The sequence below is a fragment of the Diadema setosum genome, chromosome 5, assembly GCF_964275005.1.
Source record: "Diadema setosum chromosome 5, eeDiaSeto1, whole genome shotgun sequence".
Classification (NCBI taxonomy): Eukaryota; Metazoa; Echinodermata; class Echinoidea; order Diadematoida; family Diadematidae; genus Diadema; species Diadema setosum.
This window is the reverse complement of record NC_092689.1, coordinates 6,920,549-6,941,956: the sequence shown is the minus strand read 5'-3', so window position 1 is coordinate 6,941,956 and position 21,408 is coordinate 6,920,549. Positions and strand designations below refer to the sequence as shown.

The window sequence follows — 21,408 nt, the reverse complement described above, 5'->3', positions numbered from 1 at the left end:
ATGTATCCATACGGCGAGTTGTCTACAGATGGGTATTCGCTGTCATTAGGGGACTCTAATGGACACTCCTGCACTTATACTGCTCTGCAGTATCACAATCGCGGCGAGCACGACATCGAGCGATCCGACGCCATGATGCTGGCGACAAACAACGGCAACGCAGGTTTGGAGAACGGCTACCACCACCACCCTCACCACCACCATCACCGCCACCGTCACTCGCACGTCCTCGCCCCCGTGTCGGGAGCAGAGCACGGTGAGCGCCGCTGCCTGCTCTGGGCCTGCTCGGCGTGCAAGAAGAAGAAGAAGTCGAGCCTCGTCGACAAGCGGCGCGCTGCCACGCAGAGGGAGAGGCGGAGACTATGTAAAGTCAATGCCGCCTTCGAAGTGCTGAAGCAGCGAACGTGCTCGAACCCGGAGCAGCGGATGCCCAAAGTGACAATATTGAGGAACGCTATTCAGTACATCGAAAGACTCCAGCTCATGCTGCATGAGGCCGACGATCAGGAGGCCTATCTCAGCTCGTACGGCGGCCTCGATTGTCGGGATATCGACATGTGTGACGAGGTAAGGCACGGGGAGGCGCTTGCACAACTTTCACACTGTTTCTGCGGTGTCTATAATCGAAAGTTATTCAATGAATTTGTTCTCATATCTATACAGCTGCTGTGATGCAAATAGCAGACATTGAGTTACTCCTTACATATGAAGACAAGTATCACATAACTTTGTTGACATTTGAGAGTGAAGTTCAGCAAGGTGCTTGTCTACTAACTTTCAGCGGATGTCATTGTATGAGGAGAGAGTGGAATACACTACGTGTGCAAAAGGCAAGCCAGGTCCATTTCTGTGCTCCTGCCTTATTGTAGTGTACCAAAATCTGAGGTCAATAGAAGTCATTATGTTCACAGGTTATTCATCAAATAATGTTAAACTCAAAGGAATTGATAATAATGTATCGTATTTGTGAAGAGAAACAGAGAGATTGAGAATTTCGAGGAAGTAGGGGAATCGAGGATAATGGACATGATATGATAATTGCTATAACACTCTACTCATCTTTCAATGATTGCTGATGGATATTGGACGAAAACGCAACAAGATGGCATTATGGTAGTCACTGCAAGTGAAACCAATACCTTTCACTTACGACTCAAGTCAGTTAGATCGAGCACGTTGTTATCATAATTAGTTGCAACTTTTCATCAATGCCTGTATCAAAACTTTTACTGTCGTCACGACTAATATTGTTTCATTGTTATTAACACGGATATGCCAATTGTATAGCTGCCATTATCTTTATCTGTAATTATCACGGCCATCACCGGTGGCACCAGCGATTGATAGTTCTGATAGTTATGTACAAATTAATATTATTATTTTCAGTGGGGCTGAAGCGTTGTTTGGTTAATTTTCATTACCACAATCTTCTCAACTCAAATACATCTTATAGAACCATAACAATGTGAGAATTAGTCAAGTTCGTGAAATAACGGTCATTGATAATTTCTAAGAGTAGTTAGCAAAGCCAACAAGTTGCACAATAACCACTTTGTGAGTGCTACTAATAGGGGGCAAATGACAAGATTTCTTTCAAGTATTCACTTCTACTTGCGCGGTAGTCCATACTAAGCCGTGGACCAACTACCCTGTCACTTGTGTTTCACTGTAGGCTAGCAATCAAATGATTACAATTGCCATTATTAAGACGTATTTCACAAAGTTAATGATAAGTCGCCGGGAAAATGATGTAAACTGGGATGATAGATCATCAGATATAATTTTGGTTATTAAATTGACACTTCCCGAAAAATCACTGCTAGCCACTGCGATACAACTAAACGATACATGTTGTTCTTTTCATGTCATACCTAACCCCCCCCCCCCCAAAAAAAAGGGGGGGGGGAGTGCAAAGATTAAAGGGATGGTACAGTATTGGTGGAGATGAGAATTGGGCTTTTAACTTTTTGCGAGATACCAAGGAAACACTTATGATATACAGAGCATACCATTTAAAGAGGAATTCCAAGTTTATTTGATGAAAATCGGGTTTGGAATGACTTAAACATACAAAAACAAAGTAAAACAAAGCGATGATCAAAGTGTGGGTCCCACACTTTATTAGAATCGCTCTTTTTTTGACATCTCGGCCATTTCAAAACCAATTTTCATCAAATAAACGTTGAATTCCTCATAGCATTACATGCTCTTTCACATTTCATAAGAAGTTTTTCATTATCTCACCAAAAATGTTAGAAACCTTAAATTAGGTCTCAACCAAAACTATACGATCCCTTTAAGTTGGGGCGACTGGAGAATTATGAGTCCATGATGTCATCATTCTCATCTAATTTGCATAGGCGTATATTATGCTTGCTGCAGATATCACTGTTGTATTCTATTTTAAAGTATATGAAACTGAAAAAAAAACAACAACTTTGTATCCGATTCTGATACCTTGATTTAATCCCGAAAGGAGAACTCTAAATTTAACACTAGTCATATTATGATTGTGATTGCTCGAAGAAACGGGTGGTGTAAATTTTAAGTGGAAAGATGCCATATTTTTCTCTCTCTTCTTTTGAGTTGAACATTACATATCAGTCAGTATCAGAAGTGTGCTTGTAACAGGCAACATAGGCAGAATGCAAACTGAGTTACTTGAAGCAATGCGATTACAATGGATATATTTCCAACGCTGCAACGTAACAAGCATGTGTGGATGATGACCACATAATAGGGACGGACAAGGTCAGTTACCATGGTTACTGGCAGCACTGATCAGTACATCGTATTAGTCCTGAGTGACGTTTGAGTGACGTGGTGGAGAGGAGGTGCGAGAGGCAGAGATGCAGAAAGAACGCCTGACTGTTGAGAAGAGTGACAGATGAGAACTTGGACTAAAGTCAACTGGACAGACAGGTGTCAAACTCACGCACCCGATACCTGTGACCAGTTCGGATGATGTTTTCTTCGAATAGTTGGAATTTGTTGGGTGAAAGATATGTAATACCATAGCAAGCGATATCTCCCCACCCCCTCCCCAACCCCCCCCCCCCACCCACCCCATAAACCCTGCATCCCCATGGTCTGCAACCCTAGGTAGTGAACCTCTGTACCGCTCGCTCTCTACAGACTCACGGCACAGACGATGAGATAACACTCCCCATTACTGAAATATGAATGATATTACCGCCATGCTTTCGTACGCGGTGGCATTTCCCGTCCGTCGCTCGAGAATCTGTCCCATAGTTTTTTAGTGAGTCTAGACCACCATGTGTATTAAAAATGCATCACTTATATAGGTGTATTTAATGTGCATTATTAATAGTGTAATTAATCACTTCTATTCATTCTATTCAAAGCACGGGGTGCTTACTCATGAACCTTGATAGCAATATTACCTAGAATAATTATGATAACCATATAGAGCGTCAATGTTGAATGACGTGTATCTTGCATTCCAGCGCAATGATTGCAAACATGTTACTAGACTACTGATTAGATTTAACACGTTTGATCATCTGCGCCAAGACATTCAAGTACTTTGGATTAGAGGAATTGATTCATTTACATTTTAATACCAAAGATTACCAAAGCCTAAAATTAGCAGACCTCTCATTTCCCTTATTTTGAGTGACGGTTACGGTTGAAACACTAGAGAATCATTTCCCGTGTCACCGCTGCAGGCAGTCAGTAGAAATTGCTCGTCAAAAAGTTGCTTACATAACTCTTCCCATGGCAGCAAAGCAAACAATTATATCTTCATCAAATACAAGTAATAGTGACATTCATGTTGAATATCCTTTGTCGGACACTTTTTCGGCCCCGCCGACCAGCATTGCCGTTGACCGCTGTCGAGGATGCAACGCTATACCATCAAGGTGTTACCCGGGCGAGCTGTTTGTTTATCTCGACCCTACCCAGAGCACTTTCAAGTACTCAGATGAACCGGGGGATTATGATCTTCATGTTCGACTTCCAGAGAAAAGTACAGGTGATCCCCGACTCTTAAAGGGGATCATCAGAACTTGAAGGAACTGGAGACCAAGCGAGGGCAGGCTTTCGGGCATGGGAGTAAAAAACGTAGGTGGCTTCATAAGATGATGTAAGGAACCTTTAAGGTTCAACAAACTGCAACCAGACCCCACTGCTTTTCAAGGTCTAAAAACATGGAATATATTTTCAGAACCCAACAGCAATCGTAGCTACAGTGGAAATAAGACAGCTAAAACAATTGTAGATATGACTTAATTTCATATTTTTTTTTCTTCTATTTTTGTAATAAAATTACGGATGGGTAGGTTGTCAAGATCCGTATGTCTGCAGATGTACAGACACTCCAGGCATGCCAGGTCGTCGTCGATCTCCGGTTTTTTTTTTTTCTAAAGTCCTCCTTTTTTTGCTGAGATTGCTAGATTGCTAGATTGCTGGATTGTGCCAAGAGATTACATCGTAAAACAGATGAGAAGCAGGTTGACGTGCAAGCGGACGGGACACAGAAATGATTGTTGTGATTTGTCTGGTCGTTCCCGTTTTTTTTTTCTTTTGTCAGACAACAATAAGGCAACGGTGCGCTTTAAAAATAATTTTACAAATCTTCATTCTTTAAATGCACATTCTTCCGACCTGTATTTATTACTAACAAGAGAATGAATTTTCGATGTCACGGAAGTTTTAATTTTAGTAAAATTCTTTTTTATTCTTTTAAACTGTTGTACTTTAGTGACATCACAATAAAGTTCCCTGTAGTTCAGATGTAATGATTTGATTCTCGATGATAGATTATAATAGAATCTTGTATGGTCATTCAACAACCGTCATCGCTTTTATTGTGCACCCTTTCTTCTCAATTCAAAATCGTAGGGAGCCAGAGAATGTGGTACTATCTTTATGACTCACATTTGATTCCTTAGTATTGCAAATTATGATTAATGTTTTGCATCATGTTCTCTAAAAACCAAACATGACATTGTTTACAAAGTATTGTCTAGGAAGTATAGTTAAGGAAACATCTAAATATGATGAGATATCATACCGTCAATTGGTGCGACAGTTCTTGCAGATATCAATACCGTATACAATTTCCTTTCATTTTTTTTTCTTGAAAATTAAATGTTTTGAAAAGGTTTTTGAAACTTTCATGAAATGAGATATGGTGGCAAAGTTTTGTATTTGTTGATTTTCACTTGACAAATAATTTCGATAATTCAATGCATGCCGAATTTCTTTCTGAACTTAAAAAGTGTAGAAATCTTTTGGTGATACAGTATATCCAAACAGCCATGATATACATCTCCAGTGAAATTTAATTGAATATCGAGAGAATTTGAAATTAAACACAGACAGAAAGCGGAAAGAGGACAGGATATTGGAAGACATGGCTTTGTGATAAGTTTGTAGCACAGACAGCTTGTCACTGTCAGGGAATATAATGGACATTCTTATTCAAAATAAATAGTGCCACTATGAGGTGCATGTCTTTTGCCACATCGCCTAGATCACTTCGTATCTATTTATTGCAATGAGAGCGCAGGAACAAAAGAAAAACAAATAATCATCTCCAACTCCGAGTAAGTATGCATCAACCTACCTTAATGGTGTGGAATGAAAAGACTTTGTTCATAAGTTTTAAAGTCAATGATTTTACTCTGTGATTACATGGACGTCATTGAAATGGTGGATTCCGTTTTGCCGATAAAAGAGGAATCGATAGGCAAGTAAACGAATCATTTTGATTGGTCGAACCGCTCTATGATTCCCATATGCTGCTATCAGTTACGATTGGGTCATTCCCCATGAATATCTCTTACCGCTTTCTTCCACTCGTGTGGATCATTCCGGATGAATAGGTTGAGTGACTACTAGTAACCAATCAATCACTCGACAACCAAAACGTCAGTAGTGAAAAATATCAAACGACCTAGGCTTACTTGAGTAATAGATTAAGATAATAAGATGGGTAGATAATAGATCGAAAAGATAATTTTGTGACAAGAATGAAAGAAAGAGAAACATAAGCCCAAACACACTCACAAATGATAATTACTTTGTTCAAAAGTTTCCAAATCCCTTTCCTTTGCGTCATTGCGTCAAAAGAATGATAAATTTACTTACTTTGACTCTGTTTGTGCCTGACAAAGATGCGCCATTAAGACAGGTGAAGTTGACATTATGAGAGCCCCCTTTCCCACCGAAAAAAGAGATAAAACAACAAGAAACTCACCTATGTCATTGGGCACAGGGCCTAAAAAGCGATTGCAATATGTCGTTCCGTAACTTCAAAGTAGAAAATTCATACCTTAGCCCTCAGGTGCGCCCGTAAAGTCCTGGACTTACCGGAGTGGAGGGCCCGTTAGCTCCCCCTCGGTGTTAACTCCCCGCTGATCGGCTAGATCAAGGAACGGCTGGAATTTCACTGTTAATCTGCTATCGATAATCTGCGAGGAAATGGCGGGTAAAGCCGCCGGGAGCACTCAAACAGCGGACGATGAACGCCGCTTGCATGTTTGTCCCGTACCTCCAATTTGCGATGTTGCAGTTTTATTATACCTAATTGATAGTGGGATGGGGGTTAGTATATTTTAGTAGTTGGTCAATAGGCATCAAAGACCACCAGAGTCATTGCCGTGCGAAAGTTTGAACAAATGAAGAACTGACGAATGACCGGAAAATCTTTATGACTTTAGAAACAATGACATCTTTTATGCAAACATGAGACTATGTTTCAAAACAAATAAATCCAAAACAGACACAATAGAAACACTCGGACACATTAACCCTTTTCATGCTGTGAGTGCCAATTGTCAAAGATGAGCCCCATGTCGTTGCACACACTGTCCCTACCTTGGAACAGAAAGGGTTAATCGGTAGCGCTAATTACGTTGTCGTGATCTGCATAGACAGGGGGCGCTACCTAAAATGTTAATTTGATCATCGCCATACATTGCTTACTGAAAACAAACAAAAATCGATAATAACTTTGGTCTTGTCATTTTTCTTCAGATGCAAAAAGAGTAAAATGGTCAACAGTCCATCCTTATTTTTGTTGGAAGTCGGACAACACACAAGCAGGGACAGGAATTTCACCTGCACGCGTTCAAGGCCGCAGCATACCACCGCGGTGTTCAAGTCTTAGCGGCTTGAAGAGAGCCTACCGGAGGTGTGAAGGAAAAAGGCCCGGTTTATCCTAGCGAAGACGGACACGAGAATTCTTCTCAACAACCGGCGTCATATTGTCAAAAGTAGAAAGAGACGTAGAGAGATAAACAGGAAAAGGAGCAATACGGACGACAAGAGAAGAAGAGAGAGGACAGACAAGATGAAAAGAAGAAGCAGAAGAAAGAATAGAGAAGAGAAAAGAAGAGAAGAGAAGAAAGAAGGGAGAGAAGAAAGACAGTGGGAAAGAGGAGAGAAGAAAATGGAAGACAGAGAGAGGGAGAGCTAGAGGAAAATTGAAACGTTATCTCTTGAGTTGCATCCATAAGTTCCATTCTGGTTGACCTTCGTCAGTTCGCCATTCATTCTGACGCGAGGGTCCGACAGATGCTCTAACCACATCTGAGTCATGTGGTGCTTATGTTAAGATGGATTTTTGAGCTCTTTTAGCAGCACTTGATGTTTTAAGAGGTTGTTATTCTTAAGATTCTGTTTCATTTTCGCGTCATTTGAAGTCACTGAGGTCATTTCAAGAAAACATTCTAACGGCTTGATTTATTGTATTACAATGTACCAGTTTTTATACAAGGAACTAGTTGTGCACCCAACTGACCACGTACTTCCGCGTTCTCTCCCTATAGCATCGGTTAGATTGGTAAACAAGATGTTGTGGTAGAAAGAATGATAACGAATTCAGAAATAATAACAACAATGTCGATGGTAATATTGAGACAATGATATCAATCTGCATAATGATAATGGTGTCACTACAAGCGATAAAAACAATTTCATTTTGTAGGACTATCATCATCTCAATCGCGGTGAAGCTTATCGCTTATCAAATTTACACATTTGTTTTACCATCTCATTTACCTGTTGAATATAAAAATGCAAGACGTACAAAGGCCTATGTTTGTTGATTATATAGAGTCCAAAAAAAAAGGTTTATGTTGAGGGAAAAGAGACATACAATCAAACTAACGAACTAACTAACTAATTAACTAACAAACAAACAAATTTAAACTTACAAATAGATCCCTCCATATATTGTTCACCATTACACATTATAAATTGGCCTCGAAATCCCGTATCCATATCTGACGTGTAACCTGGCAAATGAGCTGTTTACCCTCAAGAAAGTATTGTTCAACTCTAACTTTGTCGTTGGTATTTTCTTTCTTTTCTTTCAGATGAGACTCAGCGGGACCATTCTAAACGGAGGAAGCCATTCAGGCATCACTCATGACACTGCATGTAGAAGAGGTGGGCATTGTATTGCATATCGTCGTAGGGTACTTTGATAGGATCTGCAAATCGATTTTGGTTTCATCAAATGAACAACTCCACACTATGTCCAGGTTGGCTTTAAATGAACAATAAAAAAAAAAAGGAATATTTTTGGTCCAAATCAGGACTTCAATTTCTAAATTAGTTATGAGCGTGTTGATTACATTGAATGGTAGGCATGTATGCTTATTGCTCTATAAAAAATCTGCATAGTAAATATGCAGTGTCCGAGTACATCCGGGTAAATGAAAATGATTGACATTGCTATGCTACCGTAAATGTTTACTTGAAAACAAAACTACGTTTTCAATATAAGGCGAGAATCTTCAAAATATGCAAACACACAAAACGAACCATGGCCAGAGCACACACACACACACACACACATACCAACAAACAAACAGGGCAACCAGTCTTTTGAATTCTCACAAAAATGTGGTTGACCTCGGGTATGCCGATAATATAATAAGCAGAACCATTTGTTTGGGATGAACCCACACGCAAACATTGCTCTGTTTAAATACCTGCACCACTGCACCATCTATTCTTTTTCCGCAACAAGGAAAGACACAGAAGATATGGAATTTAGAGCTTGAAGAATCCTCCCTAAAAAAAGAAAGAAAGTTCTATCAATTCACCATAAGAGTTTTATCTATAATAAGGGTGACATACATCGAGGAAACAGAGTCCCCAGAAGTTCCTCCATCATAGCCATCATCACTGTAATCGAACATGAGTTAAAGTGTTTTATCGAGTCTTCCAAATGCTTCCAAACGTCTCTTTGAAAAAACATTACAAAATGAAATACAATTTTGTTGAAATTTTGAAGGCCTGTCGGCCGAACGCCGATCGTCTCTGGGGACGAGGTTGTTGTCATTTTCGTCCGCCACGGCTCGTGAATCAAGCTGGGCGGCGTGCGCGTGTAGAGCGAGGTTGATATACGACAACGCACCGGAGTAGACTCCGGGACGCCACGGATAGCTGGCGTGCTAGCGTGCCGCTGCGCTCCCCAAGGCTCGATGTGCCGTTAATTTTGTCCTTAGAATTGCGTCGGTGACACTCATCGTCAGGCTCAGTGCGTTGACGGTTGCGTGAGAGAATCAAATTATTTCTGCACGAAAAGGCGAACTGGTAAACATGTTGCATGCGGTAGTCCTTCTTATCGCTTTTGAAAGCTCACAGAACCCTACAAAATAGTAGTAAAGAAAACGTTTCATATGAGTATATTCTAAAAAAAAAAGAAGATATTCTCTGACGAATTTATTCGAAATGATAGGCTGTCTCTATTACAATTGCATATCCCATACCTACAAATTCTACTGGCACACAGTTTAATATGAGTATGAAAACAGTTATGATATTCGGTCTCCTTTAAGATGTATCTACAATATGTATGCCAATGAAAGCATCGACAAACACAAGAGTATTGTATCCATTTTGACACTACGCGCACATTACGTATGGAAAAAGTGACTTTGATTCATTAATATGTTCCATAATCTTTAATACACATACACAGAATTAGGTCGAAAGTCGAAAAACATAATAGTTTAGTCATTGAAGTAAAATCACAACAATCATAAAATGAATATACTTTAAAGAAATACGTAGGGAAAAGTTTAAAAGTTTCAACTCATTAGTGAAAACTTTCGTACAATATTTGCTGACCTTCAGAAAATTGAACCCTCTTTTTTCCAAGGAAAATCTGCCTTAAAATGTTCATTTGATTTTACTCTAAAAACTATATTTGTGCAAGATAAAATAGAACAAAAGCAATGTCTCACCGTGCACGACGGTGTATATGATCTTTGATTGTCAATAGTACTTATACGGTATGTCCCCCCCCCCAAAAAAAAAAAAAAATACAATCAAATTCTCGCATTGATAACACATAATGTGATTAAAATGTCTAAATGCTACTTCAAGGTCTTGAAATATAATATATTAGGTCTATTTTGCAGAAAATCCCAATTGAATTTGGTAAAGCGGTCCCAGAGAAATGTGGATTGTTGTAAAACATGCCATGAGTCTGATTCTTCCAAGTTTAGCACTTCGATGTTCTTGTGTGTGAATACAATAGACAAAACTTGGAGGGAAGAGATTCCTGACATCCTCTACAAAATTCCTCATTTCTCTTTTACCACTCAAGCAAATCGAATGGGGTTTTCTGAAAGATGTGGGCAATGAGTTATAGTTTCATACCCTCAATGTATTTTTTTTTTTTTTTGGGGGGGGGACATACGTATAGAAATAAAATGAAATATAAAGCTGAGAATGCTTATCTACGTGTGAGCAGCTGCGGAAGATATCAAAGAAGAAACTAAAATCGTTTGTAGGAATATCAAAAGAAAAACAAAATATATATTGACAGCTTTCCTACTATCAGTCAAGTGGTTGACTAAACTCCTATTCTTCAAACGTTATTAATTGAATTCTGTTTCTAATTATGATAGTCTATATGGCAAATTCCTCTGACAAGCACTTAGTGCACCTTGCGTTGTAATGTGTTGAGTTTTTAGGTGAGTATTTCTATAGTATCTTGAAATAGATAATCACACACATTGTATATATTGTGTCATTGAGGTTATGTCCTTTCGCATTTACATATGACCTTCAAGCAAAACTGTTTTTAGAAGTGGAAACGATATTTTAAGCGTACTGAAAGAGAAACAGTGGTTAAAGGGATGATATAGTGAATGGTGGAGGTGAGGCCATATTTTAAGTTTTTGCAAGATACCAAAAATCACTTATGAAATGATATAAGGCCCTACTCCATTCCAATATGGGTGTTAATTCTATTAGATGAAAATCGGTTTTGGAATGGCTGAGACATCAAAAAACAAAGTATAATAAAGCGATCCCAATTAAAGGGGGGTCCCACCTTTTAGAAGGATTGCTCTGTTTTTGGATATCTCAGCCAGTCCAAAACCAATTTTTCATCAAATGGACGTTGAATCTCTCTTGGATTACATGCTCTTTCATATTTCATAAGAGGTTTCTCATTTTCTCAACCAAAAATGTTGGAAACATGAAATTAGGTCTTAACCAAAACCATACCATCGCTTTGAAATAAGCGGCAATGTGTTCTCTAATATGTGACAGATGATTATGGTTTGCAGTTTTCATGCAGCTGTCAAATATTAAAATGTCATCAGAATATGTCTCTGCATAATACCTAATTATATGAATTGCAATTTACAAGGGGGGGGGGGGGGCGCACCGGAGCTCATCTTCTAGTTGCGTGTGTGTCTGTGTGTTTGTGTATCTATCTGTGTGTGTGCAGTATTTCCTGCTATCTATGCAGGAGGAGCTTCTGTAAGTTTCAAGTCAAATATTTGACTATAAAAAGTTGAATCAAAACTTGCCAAGGTTTCTTTGGGAGGTGTAAACTATTTTGAGGTGTCTCAGTAATGATTCGAAGGACCAACGACGGTTTCCGATTAGGTTCAATATGATAGATATGTTTGGAAAAGCTAAAAACTGTGTGCTCCCCCCTCCCCAAACAAAGGGGGAAAAAAAACCCAGATGTTCTTTTTGTTTTCTTCAACTTGATTTGTTTTGTCTCGTTTTACCGTTGTTTGATTTGGCTTGATTTGAGATGATTTGTTTTGTTTTTTGCTGTGCTGACCTTCCGTGTGAGCAGCAAAAGTGCAAAGAACGAAGTCTATGAATGTTTCCCTTGAGGACATGCCGCCGCAGACTGCCCTCAGCCGCACAGAGAGGGGGAGGGAGTGGGGGGGGGGGGGGAGGGTGGATGTCTGCGAGGACACGTTGAACGGGGCATAGTACATGTACAATGTCGACGTCAAAAATCTACATCCGAAGTGGGGCAAACGGACCTTAATCCCAGAGCGCGCTCGAACACGAGCACATGGAATTAATGCCAAATACTGCAGATCGTTTTTTAAGCATTCTTAAATGTATACCCCATGAAACGGAATGATATACATGAATTGCTACATCATTCTCATCTTTGCCTTCTTTTTGAGCTCCTAAATTTCATCCTCATTTTCCTGTATCCTTCTGCTCGTCTTTTTTTGTTTCTATTTTTTCTTCCCCTACAATCCTATCACACTATCATTAGTTTCTTTGTACTATACTGCACTGAAGTGCAGTGTGATATTATAATGTTATTTTCCGCCATGTCAATTCCCCCATGTTATCTTTTTCTCTTTTCGCCCGTATACTGTCAGTTCGAATCAATTCATTTCACCCTGCCAATTATCATGTAGGCCTATCTTTTTTCCTCTCTTTCTTTCTCTTCTCTTGAATAATTTTATGGTTCTTCCCAATTCTGGAAGATTCTTAACACACTAACTTATTAATTTTCTGGTCCTTTCCTTTCTATACTTATTATGTGTAGGCCTATATCAAAAAGAAATGGGAGTATTCACTTGTTTGACGTGATGTTGCTGCGACTTTACCATAATGTTCTCCAGTCACTATTTTATAAACTCCGTGTTTAGTGGAGTGATATGCCTAATTATATGGGTGAATGGCAGTATATGTATCAGCGGCAATATCATGAGTGTTTGGGTCGGAATACTATAGTTATACATTATTATAGAAAAAAGAATAGGCACAACAAGTTATATTATAGTTGAGCAGTGGCAATCGCAGACGAAGTGACAGTGTATTATGCTCACAAGGATGAGAGCAATAGCAGCAGAAGTCAAGATTTTTTCGAAAGAGCATTCTAGTTTCGGATGTAATTCAGCAAATTTCTGGTGTCACTGTGCTATAACTGTAGTTGGACTGGTGCGGAGTGTTGACGAATTATGAATGTTGCTGTTTCTATACCGTTTCACTGTTACCATGGGTCCATGCTGTTACCAAGGAGTTACTATTCAGATACTAGTACATGTACCTCCTTGCTGTTTCCAATTCAAATTAAGATCCATTTATTGTAAAGATTGGTGTACGGGGTGTATGACCACTGATCAACACTATGCATCTTCAGGACCGTTGGTGTTAAAATGCATGTTTGGCGTTACAGGTACATCCACTGGATTTCCCGCTCTCGGCACAGATGAGCTAATAAACTCGAGCCGAATCAATTATTCCTCTTGGTAATCTTCGTCATCGAAGTTCTCAAGCTATGTCCCTGGCAACCAAACTTAGCTTTTATAAATTGTCCAGAAAGGAAATTGACCTTTTTCTTTCCTCCCAAGCATGGTCTATGGACGTAATATTTCCACCGACGCTTGAGAGCGGAAACAACATCCCTCTCAAGAGCTTATTACGGCGTGTCAAGAATGGTTTCGTTTTTTTTTTTTTTTTTTTTATAGCTCGCCAACAGCTGAGAACCATTCGGCACGAAGGCCGTGCTCGTGCACAAGTTCGCATAGTTGGCCATTTTCTGCCAGTGTTACAAGCTGTCATCAGGTAGGAAGGAGGCATGTCTATGGAGAGTACCTCCTTGGTTCGTCCAGAGAGGTGGAAGAGCTGGTTCGTCAACGCTGCAGTGTACGAAAACTTCTACAGCGTTTGATCTGAATAACTTCACGGAATGGTTGCATTTCATAGTGTATCTGATTGATTTATATCGTGAGATACGCAGGGAAGAAAAATAAGCACACATTCTTAACTAAACGATTTTTAAATCATTCTTATTCATTCTGCTCCATCATTAGAAGGTCCGTGATAGAGAATGATTCTGATCTGTACTAAAATGCATTTACTCATCAATCTATTTTATGTTGCAAAATAGTCTTCTATATCCTGTTGCTTTTGAGGAGCCAAGATATCAATGTTTATTATGCATCTCGGATTTTACGCGCACGCACACACCCGCACAGGCACACGCACTCACATACACTCACATAATAATACACACATACTCACGCACACACATAAATGAATAAGCCCATCTTGGATAAGTAGGCCTGTAAATCGTCAAAGACTCCTTACAGCATGGCGTGCACTTTCCTATGACATCAAAATTGCAAGTTATAATTTTCTATGAAAGTCCCGATAACTTGAACAAGTGCAAGAGAGTAGGATAAACGGAGAAAGAGAGAGGAAGAGAGGAGAGGGAGAGAGGGAGAGAAAAGGAGAGAGAGGAAGGGAGGCTAGCGTCTTGCCAACATTATGACTGGTCGTTAGAGCCAAGTTGGGTTTGTACATCCGTGAGTGCGTTGGAGGAAGCTGTTTACCGTGTGCTACGCCTCAAGGGCGGCCCGAATCGCGGGGCAGAGGGTCTGCGGCTAGGCTTGCCAGCGGCTGCTGCATTCGACCCCTGTGAAAGGGCGAAGCCGAAACGACTCTCCCGGGAAGGTGTGGGGGTAAATGTGTTTTGATGGTGCTGGCTGCACGAATTTTCGCTCAGTCGAAGTTTACCTCCCCATCTCTGTTCTAACAAGTTGTGATCTAGTTTACAAATTTCAAATGGCTGACTTCTTCAGACGATCTGACGATCAGAAAAGCATAATTCACGCTTGCCTGCTTGATTGACTGTGCACTAGCTCAGAACACATCTCACCAAAAAGGTTGTCCATAGCACTCAAATTGACACGAGACCTCTTGAAGAGAACTTAACGAGATACGAGGCTTGCGAAGCGAGTCTCAGTAAATGTTATCACGTAGAGTCGCAGTCTTACATACGTATATGTTTATAAAATACTATTTCTAAGTCATTGTAATTCGTGAATGATTAATTGTCAATTACTAGCTGACTTCGTAAGCAAAGCCTGGAGAGAGTCATGGAGGTTAGAAAAAAGCTTTCTTTCTATTTCCATGAAAGAATCTATCAGCACTTTCATACGCCATACAACAAAGTAGTCCCTATTCGTTAGTAGGCCCCATTACACCCTTTTTAGCCCATGTTGGCTTTTTTTAAACACTCGTTAATATAAACACAACTGCATGAATTAAAAAAAAAAATCTTTTGCAGTGTTCATTACAAAAACAACATTTACGCATTTCGGATATGGCTAATTTTGACAAAGCCGTTGCTCAGAGAGAATATTAATTTTATTGGCTAGGTGATGATATGAGAGATCATATAGGCCTATATTAATGTATCCGATAACTCTGTTAATAAAGATAAACATTCAAAGGTCCTTCGCCATTCAACATTGGAAAGAGTCATAAGGGGACTTTGAAAAGCAAATTCATATGTAACCACGAACAGACCATGCGACGTTTTCGTTGTTCTGCATTTGATCTATTTTTGGTATAATGCCGAAGCCGTGGAGAAGAACATAACAAGGCAATACAAAAAGAACCCAGTGAGACCCCAGAAAAAATCCAGACAATATGATACCTCTCCAAATGGACAGCCATATGGGACGGCAAGAGCAGGGTAAGAGAAGGCATCATCTATGAATGACCTTCCCTTATCTCAACACCACGCATGAGCAGCGAAATGTTAGTGACTCTGGTGTCATCGAGATAGGGAAGGCTACCAGATGACTTCCACCATTAAACTCTTTTGGATTAATTCTTTACCTCCCTCGGGGTCTTCCCCACATCTTTTATGATCGTGTACTTGGATAGTATTGCGCCGTGAGAATCATAAATGCTAACTAGAGGACAAGCATCGGAAAAGGAGCAAGCGGGAGGGAGGGATGACGAGTTCGGCGGCGGCTCCCTTCTCTCTCGAAGACCTTTATGTCAAAGATGCAATTCATTTCTTCATATCTGCTTGGTAGTCAGGCATCAGCGGACAAAGAGATAAAACAGAGAAGGAAGATTGGGAAACATTTGATTGCTTATCCATGTGAGGATCTAGCCATTGTGGTTCACAGTAAATGGTACAGTTATTATGATGGACCACTGGTGTTCACTTCTTCAGTATGAATGATGAAAGAAGCGAGCTGTGGTTGCGTCATTAGAATTCATTTCATATTAATGTCATACACGATACTACAAAATTCATGTACTGTTGCGCTAAAAAAGTTTAAAGTGGGGTCAGATTTGAAACATAAATATCATGTTTGAAACTGCTGCTGTAAGTGAATGATTCTAAGACTCACACTTTTCAGATATCAATGTTCACACATTTTATGTGTATTACTCATTGTATATCCTTACTCTACATAAGTTATTATATCATTTATTCATTCTTTCATCTCACATCATTTGATATATCTATTTTCTTTTTCATTTTACTAGTGTACTGTGCATATTTACATATGGACAGTGCAACGATACTTCTAATAATGATTTACATTTTATTTTTGTTTCTTTTTTGTCACTCTCCGGGTGTATGTTCCTGAGTACACTACATTGTATACAAACTAAGCACAGGCAAGCGTGAAACCTATAGGGTCATGGATAATGATTGCATGGAATGCACTTTCAAACAGGACATTTCAAGTGTAAGCGTTAAAACTATGTAAATCATAGTGGATACAGTTTGGAATGCACATACCTGGTATTGGCGTGAAAATAGTGAGTGAAGATATAATGTATATCTTCCACAGACTTTAAGATTTGTTTGTCTTGTAGGGACTAACAGCAAAGTTGAGCATTTACATCTTGCAGGGCCCTAGAAAATAATACAATTGATGTTTAACATTGTTGATTTGTCCAAGTTTTTTTTTTTTTCAACGTAAGAGGGGAGAAGAGTAATAAAAAACATTACTCTCACATTAGTTTGGTTTTATCAGCACAGGAAATTCAATTGACCGTCGTTTCCTATACTTTGACATACACTGACATACACATAATCAACAGTCGGCTTTGCTGTACATTGGATCCGTTTGACATTTCGCTAGTTTTGACGTCTCACCGTAAACACGTAGGCCTATACAAACTTTCTGCATTTCACCTCATGTAGTCCTACAATTTAGGAATGAGCCCCTCGCGACGATGGAGATTTCGGGCGACCTCTTCGAATGCGATTTGAGGGAGCGATATCGTAGGGGGACAAACCCGGGCCACGAACCGAGGTTCTCGTCTGTTCTCCTATGCGGGAAGACCAAATCCTACCAATTTAGGCAAAGAAAACAAAGAGGTGTAAAGCTGAGCCTTGGGTAGGCTTCACTGCGCAGTCTCGTATGGGAATCGATGTCCCTGTGTATGTCGTCCCCTTAAAACTTTACTCGTCCCCTACTTTTGCGCGTTCACGAAGATGTTAAATACTTACTATTCAGATAAATACTTAATAGTATCACCGTGATCTGATTTTACTTTGAATCAATTTATCTACTTTTTTTTGATTGATTGAGCAAGTTGATATTGGTTCATTCGGCAGCAATACAATGCAGCCTCGAATTGGAATTAAGAACTGTTTTACACCATAAACATTGAAAGTGAAGTAAAAACATGCACATCAAACAGATATAAACCTACCAATGTTAATTTCCCCATTCAATAATCAATTCTTTTTACGCGTTATTAATCAATGTATATTCGTCTTTCGCCTAAAATGACTTTAAACCGGAGGGGACCTAAAGGGAATTTACTCCAAAATGATTTGGTGAAAGCTGCCATGCAGCAGAACAAATACAAACACAATTAATCGTTTCACGTGTATTAATCTCCTTTTTAAAAAAATCATACCTCTTGTTACTCACATCATACAAATTTTGTTGTTTTCCGTCTATTCATGGCATTTGAACGTTTCGCACGTTGTTGGTAGAGAGACAAGTAAACTGCTAGGACAGTTTTTGCCAGTACTTCACATGAAGTCCCACTTAGCGACAGGGGCATACTGAAAATCCTTTCTTAACGGCATCCTTTAGAAAACCAATCTTGATTCGGAGGAAAGAGGGTGGAAGGTTGACTAAGCTATTCCCTGAACCGAGAAGAGTTTGTGTGTTTTGTGGTTTTGAGTTTAAAAATCTGAGTTTTGGGTCACATACCTGACACAATAGTAAGTTATACTGCAATGTTTGTACAGGAGTTATACAGAATCTACAGTATCGTTGACTTTATAAGAATGCAATCAAATATAGCGAAAATTGTGCATAGGTTGAATAGATCTGATTCCACGTTTTAAAATACACAGTGAAATAAACAAGAAAAAGGACAGCATATCATGGAGGTAATGCTGACTCACACTGTATCATCTTTAAATGGCAAATATAATGAAGTAGATAAAAGCATGGTGACCAAAGTGGTTCAAACTGGAGAGGATAGAAGGAGATTGAAAGTATTTCAGAAAAGACCATTATTGTTAGGATGAAATGATACAGGTGATGAACTCAGGTGATTCGGTAAAACAAATTGAAACTCCGCAGGATGTCAAAACTTAACATTTTCACCAGACATTCAATTACTAACACTCTTGGAAGAGTCTGCGCATCTGAATGTTTTATAAACAGATGTATGGCGTCATACAAATGCTGTGAAGAATCATCATCATCATCATCATCATTATCATCGTCGTCGTCATCATCGTCATCATCATCATGTCAGGTCATCATTTTCGTTTTTGACTTCATTCTCGAAAATGAAAAGCGCGAGTATTGTCTATACTCATGGGAACGCGATGATCATGCAGCAAACTCTTATTTCCACTTGCACAATCAAATTTGTGGGTAAATTAATTACAATTAGCAGAGTTTCATATGCATTTTCATCAATCGAATCTCTGCAGCATTTTCATTTTGTCCCAATCAAAGGTGTTATACGTTTCGTGGATGCAAACATCAGTAAAATCCCTTGCAATATTTGAATTATTCGCCATGTTTTTAAAAACAGGTATCGGATTTCCTATACTCACGCAAAATGTTGCTATGACAATGGCTAGATTGTGTTTTCAACGTTATTGTTTTTACTTCTTCTTCAAGCTGTTGAATTTACAGCTACAGTTTGTGTAGGTTCGGACTATTCCTACTCTCTTCCACTCTTCAGAACAGAAAGATTGAATTTAGATAAAACTGGAAATGAAGCAAAAAGAAAAAGATTTGGAGGTATAATTTTTGTTTTTTGATTTACAAAATTTTTAGCAGTACTGGTTGCAACACATAATAATGCAAATTAAATAGGCTATGAATAATTCAATCTTTCAATTCTTCTACAAGTTTGAACGCGCGCGCGCATACACACGCATCCACACACACACACACACACACACACACACACACCACTTTACAAAATAATGTTTGGAGTGTTGAGTCAGCAATTGCAATGCCTCCTCGCCAGCAATCTATCATTTTAATGTTTAGCAACTCTACGATGATTCTCTCTCTCTCTTTAAGGTGCACAATTTTCTTTATTGTTTTATCGGTTTATTCATTCATTTATGTTTATCCATCTTCAAAAGGACGGTCTCTTTACCGCCATACTGATTTTCTTTTGTAAGGAAGCCCCGGGCCAGATGCATACTCGACTTTATTTCAAAAAGAAATTCATACAGTACAAAGTATAGTAAATTTTTTATAGAGAGACAAGGGAAGACTTTTAAGACATCATAATTTAATCAAATTTGCATAATATTATCATTATGTGGTTGCGGCCAGCATTATTGTTCGGTGAAAACAATGTGAAGTTTAAAATTCCAGAACTTTCTTACCTTCTATCCGATTTCAATTCAACTTTTGGAGATTCCTTTGCATGTTTCTACTCTATCTATAAGAAGCATCTTTGACATGGAGTGGAATCGCACTTGCACAATATGATTGACTTTATACATACCTTTAAGGTTACGGGTCCGCCATTACATTTTGCTCCTGCTTCTACGGGTCGTCATACCTCCCTTGCTCGTGTGTGTTCTAGCTTGGGGCTAAGTACGGCGCTGGCGATGACATGCGCTATTTAGTCAATGTCGATGGACGGATAAGACGCCATGGTCTAGAAATATCAAAAGGGGGAAAGAGGACCATTGCCCTCTGAGAAAGTACTTTTCCAGAGAAACCTTCACTACTCTCGTCTTACCCCGTACTCATCCTCTCTCTCTAATTTTCTTCCCAAGTATTTTGCTAAGGCCAGAGGGATCTGTGATACGTTGTGATGGCATGAATCTTGAATTAAGATATAAAACGTCTTCTTCTTCCTCTTGTTTTCTTTTATATCATTTTGCAAATACATGTATAGCAGTACAATGACTTTATGATAGACTAGAGTGCGTCCGAGGAAAATCTAGTGTAGATGCCTGCTCGCCATTTTGTCTCTTTTCCTCTCTTTATCTCTCTCTGTCTCTCTCTCTCTCTCTCCATTTCTTTGCCCGACTCACTTTTTCCCAATTTCCTCTCTCTTCCCTCTTGTGCGTTTCAGATAAACGGAAATAATAAGTTTATTTGCTAATGTCCAATTCTGCAGTGGCTTTAATCCTGCGATGTTTTACTTGGCCAACATTTACGAGTGGCAATGCATTTTCCATTTTAATCATGACTGTAACATTTCTCATTTTCTTCTTTTTCCCTACAGTTAAAATTGAAGAACGAGTGTCAAGCTTGGATCACCTTTCGCTGATGGTGGAAAATATCAACACGCCGTGCACTTTTCCAGGGGCGAGAGAGACCAGCGAAAAGTCCAAGGGCGAAACATAAAGGAACAACACCGTGTTTCTTTCTTTTTTTTATGCCTCCGCCCGAAGGGTGTCGGAGGCATTATTTTTCATCTCTCTCTTGCTCGATGATTTCCTGTTTATCAAATTGGCAACACAGGCAAACTATCACAAATTTCAAGATTCAGAGAAAGTCCTATGAGTAGATTTGACATCATCGCTTATGTGTGCCTGTTGGAGATAGGAGCGTTGCCAACAGCCCCACCGGGATAATAACATCCGGGACCTTTGTGCAGACAAGATCGAGTAGTGTCAGTGATGGCGCTTTTTCTCTGCAAGCGGACACGGACATGTAACAATCGCGCATCCGTATTCTGAAACTGCTGTGTGCACTGTATACATTGCGGTCGAAACAGATGAATTGAGATGAAACAACAAAGAAAGAAAAATATCTTTTTTTATCTTTTCTTTAAAAAAAAAATCAGAACCAGTGAGTAGTGTTTGATTTTTGTTCTGTGTATTTTTTTTCTGTGCGTGTGTGTGCATGCTCTTCGAAACTACAACAA

General features: G+C 39.3%; 1 protein-coding gene across 1 annotated transcript; it reads left to right on the top strand.

Moving 5' to 3' along the window:
• On the top strand, positions 1-20,885 carry LOC140229271 (transcription factor SUM-1-like). Its single transcript, XM_072309547.1, has 3 exons — positions 1-584; positions 8,360-8,421; positions 20,764-20,885. The coding sequence occupies exons 1-3, from the start codon at positions 1-3 to the stop codon at positions 20,883-20,885; spliced, it is 768 nt and encodes a 255-aa protein (XP_072165648.1).
• Positions 20,886-21,408: the final 523 nt, after the last annotated feature.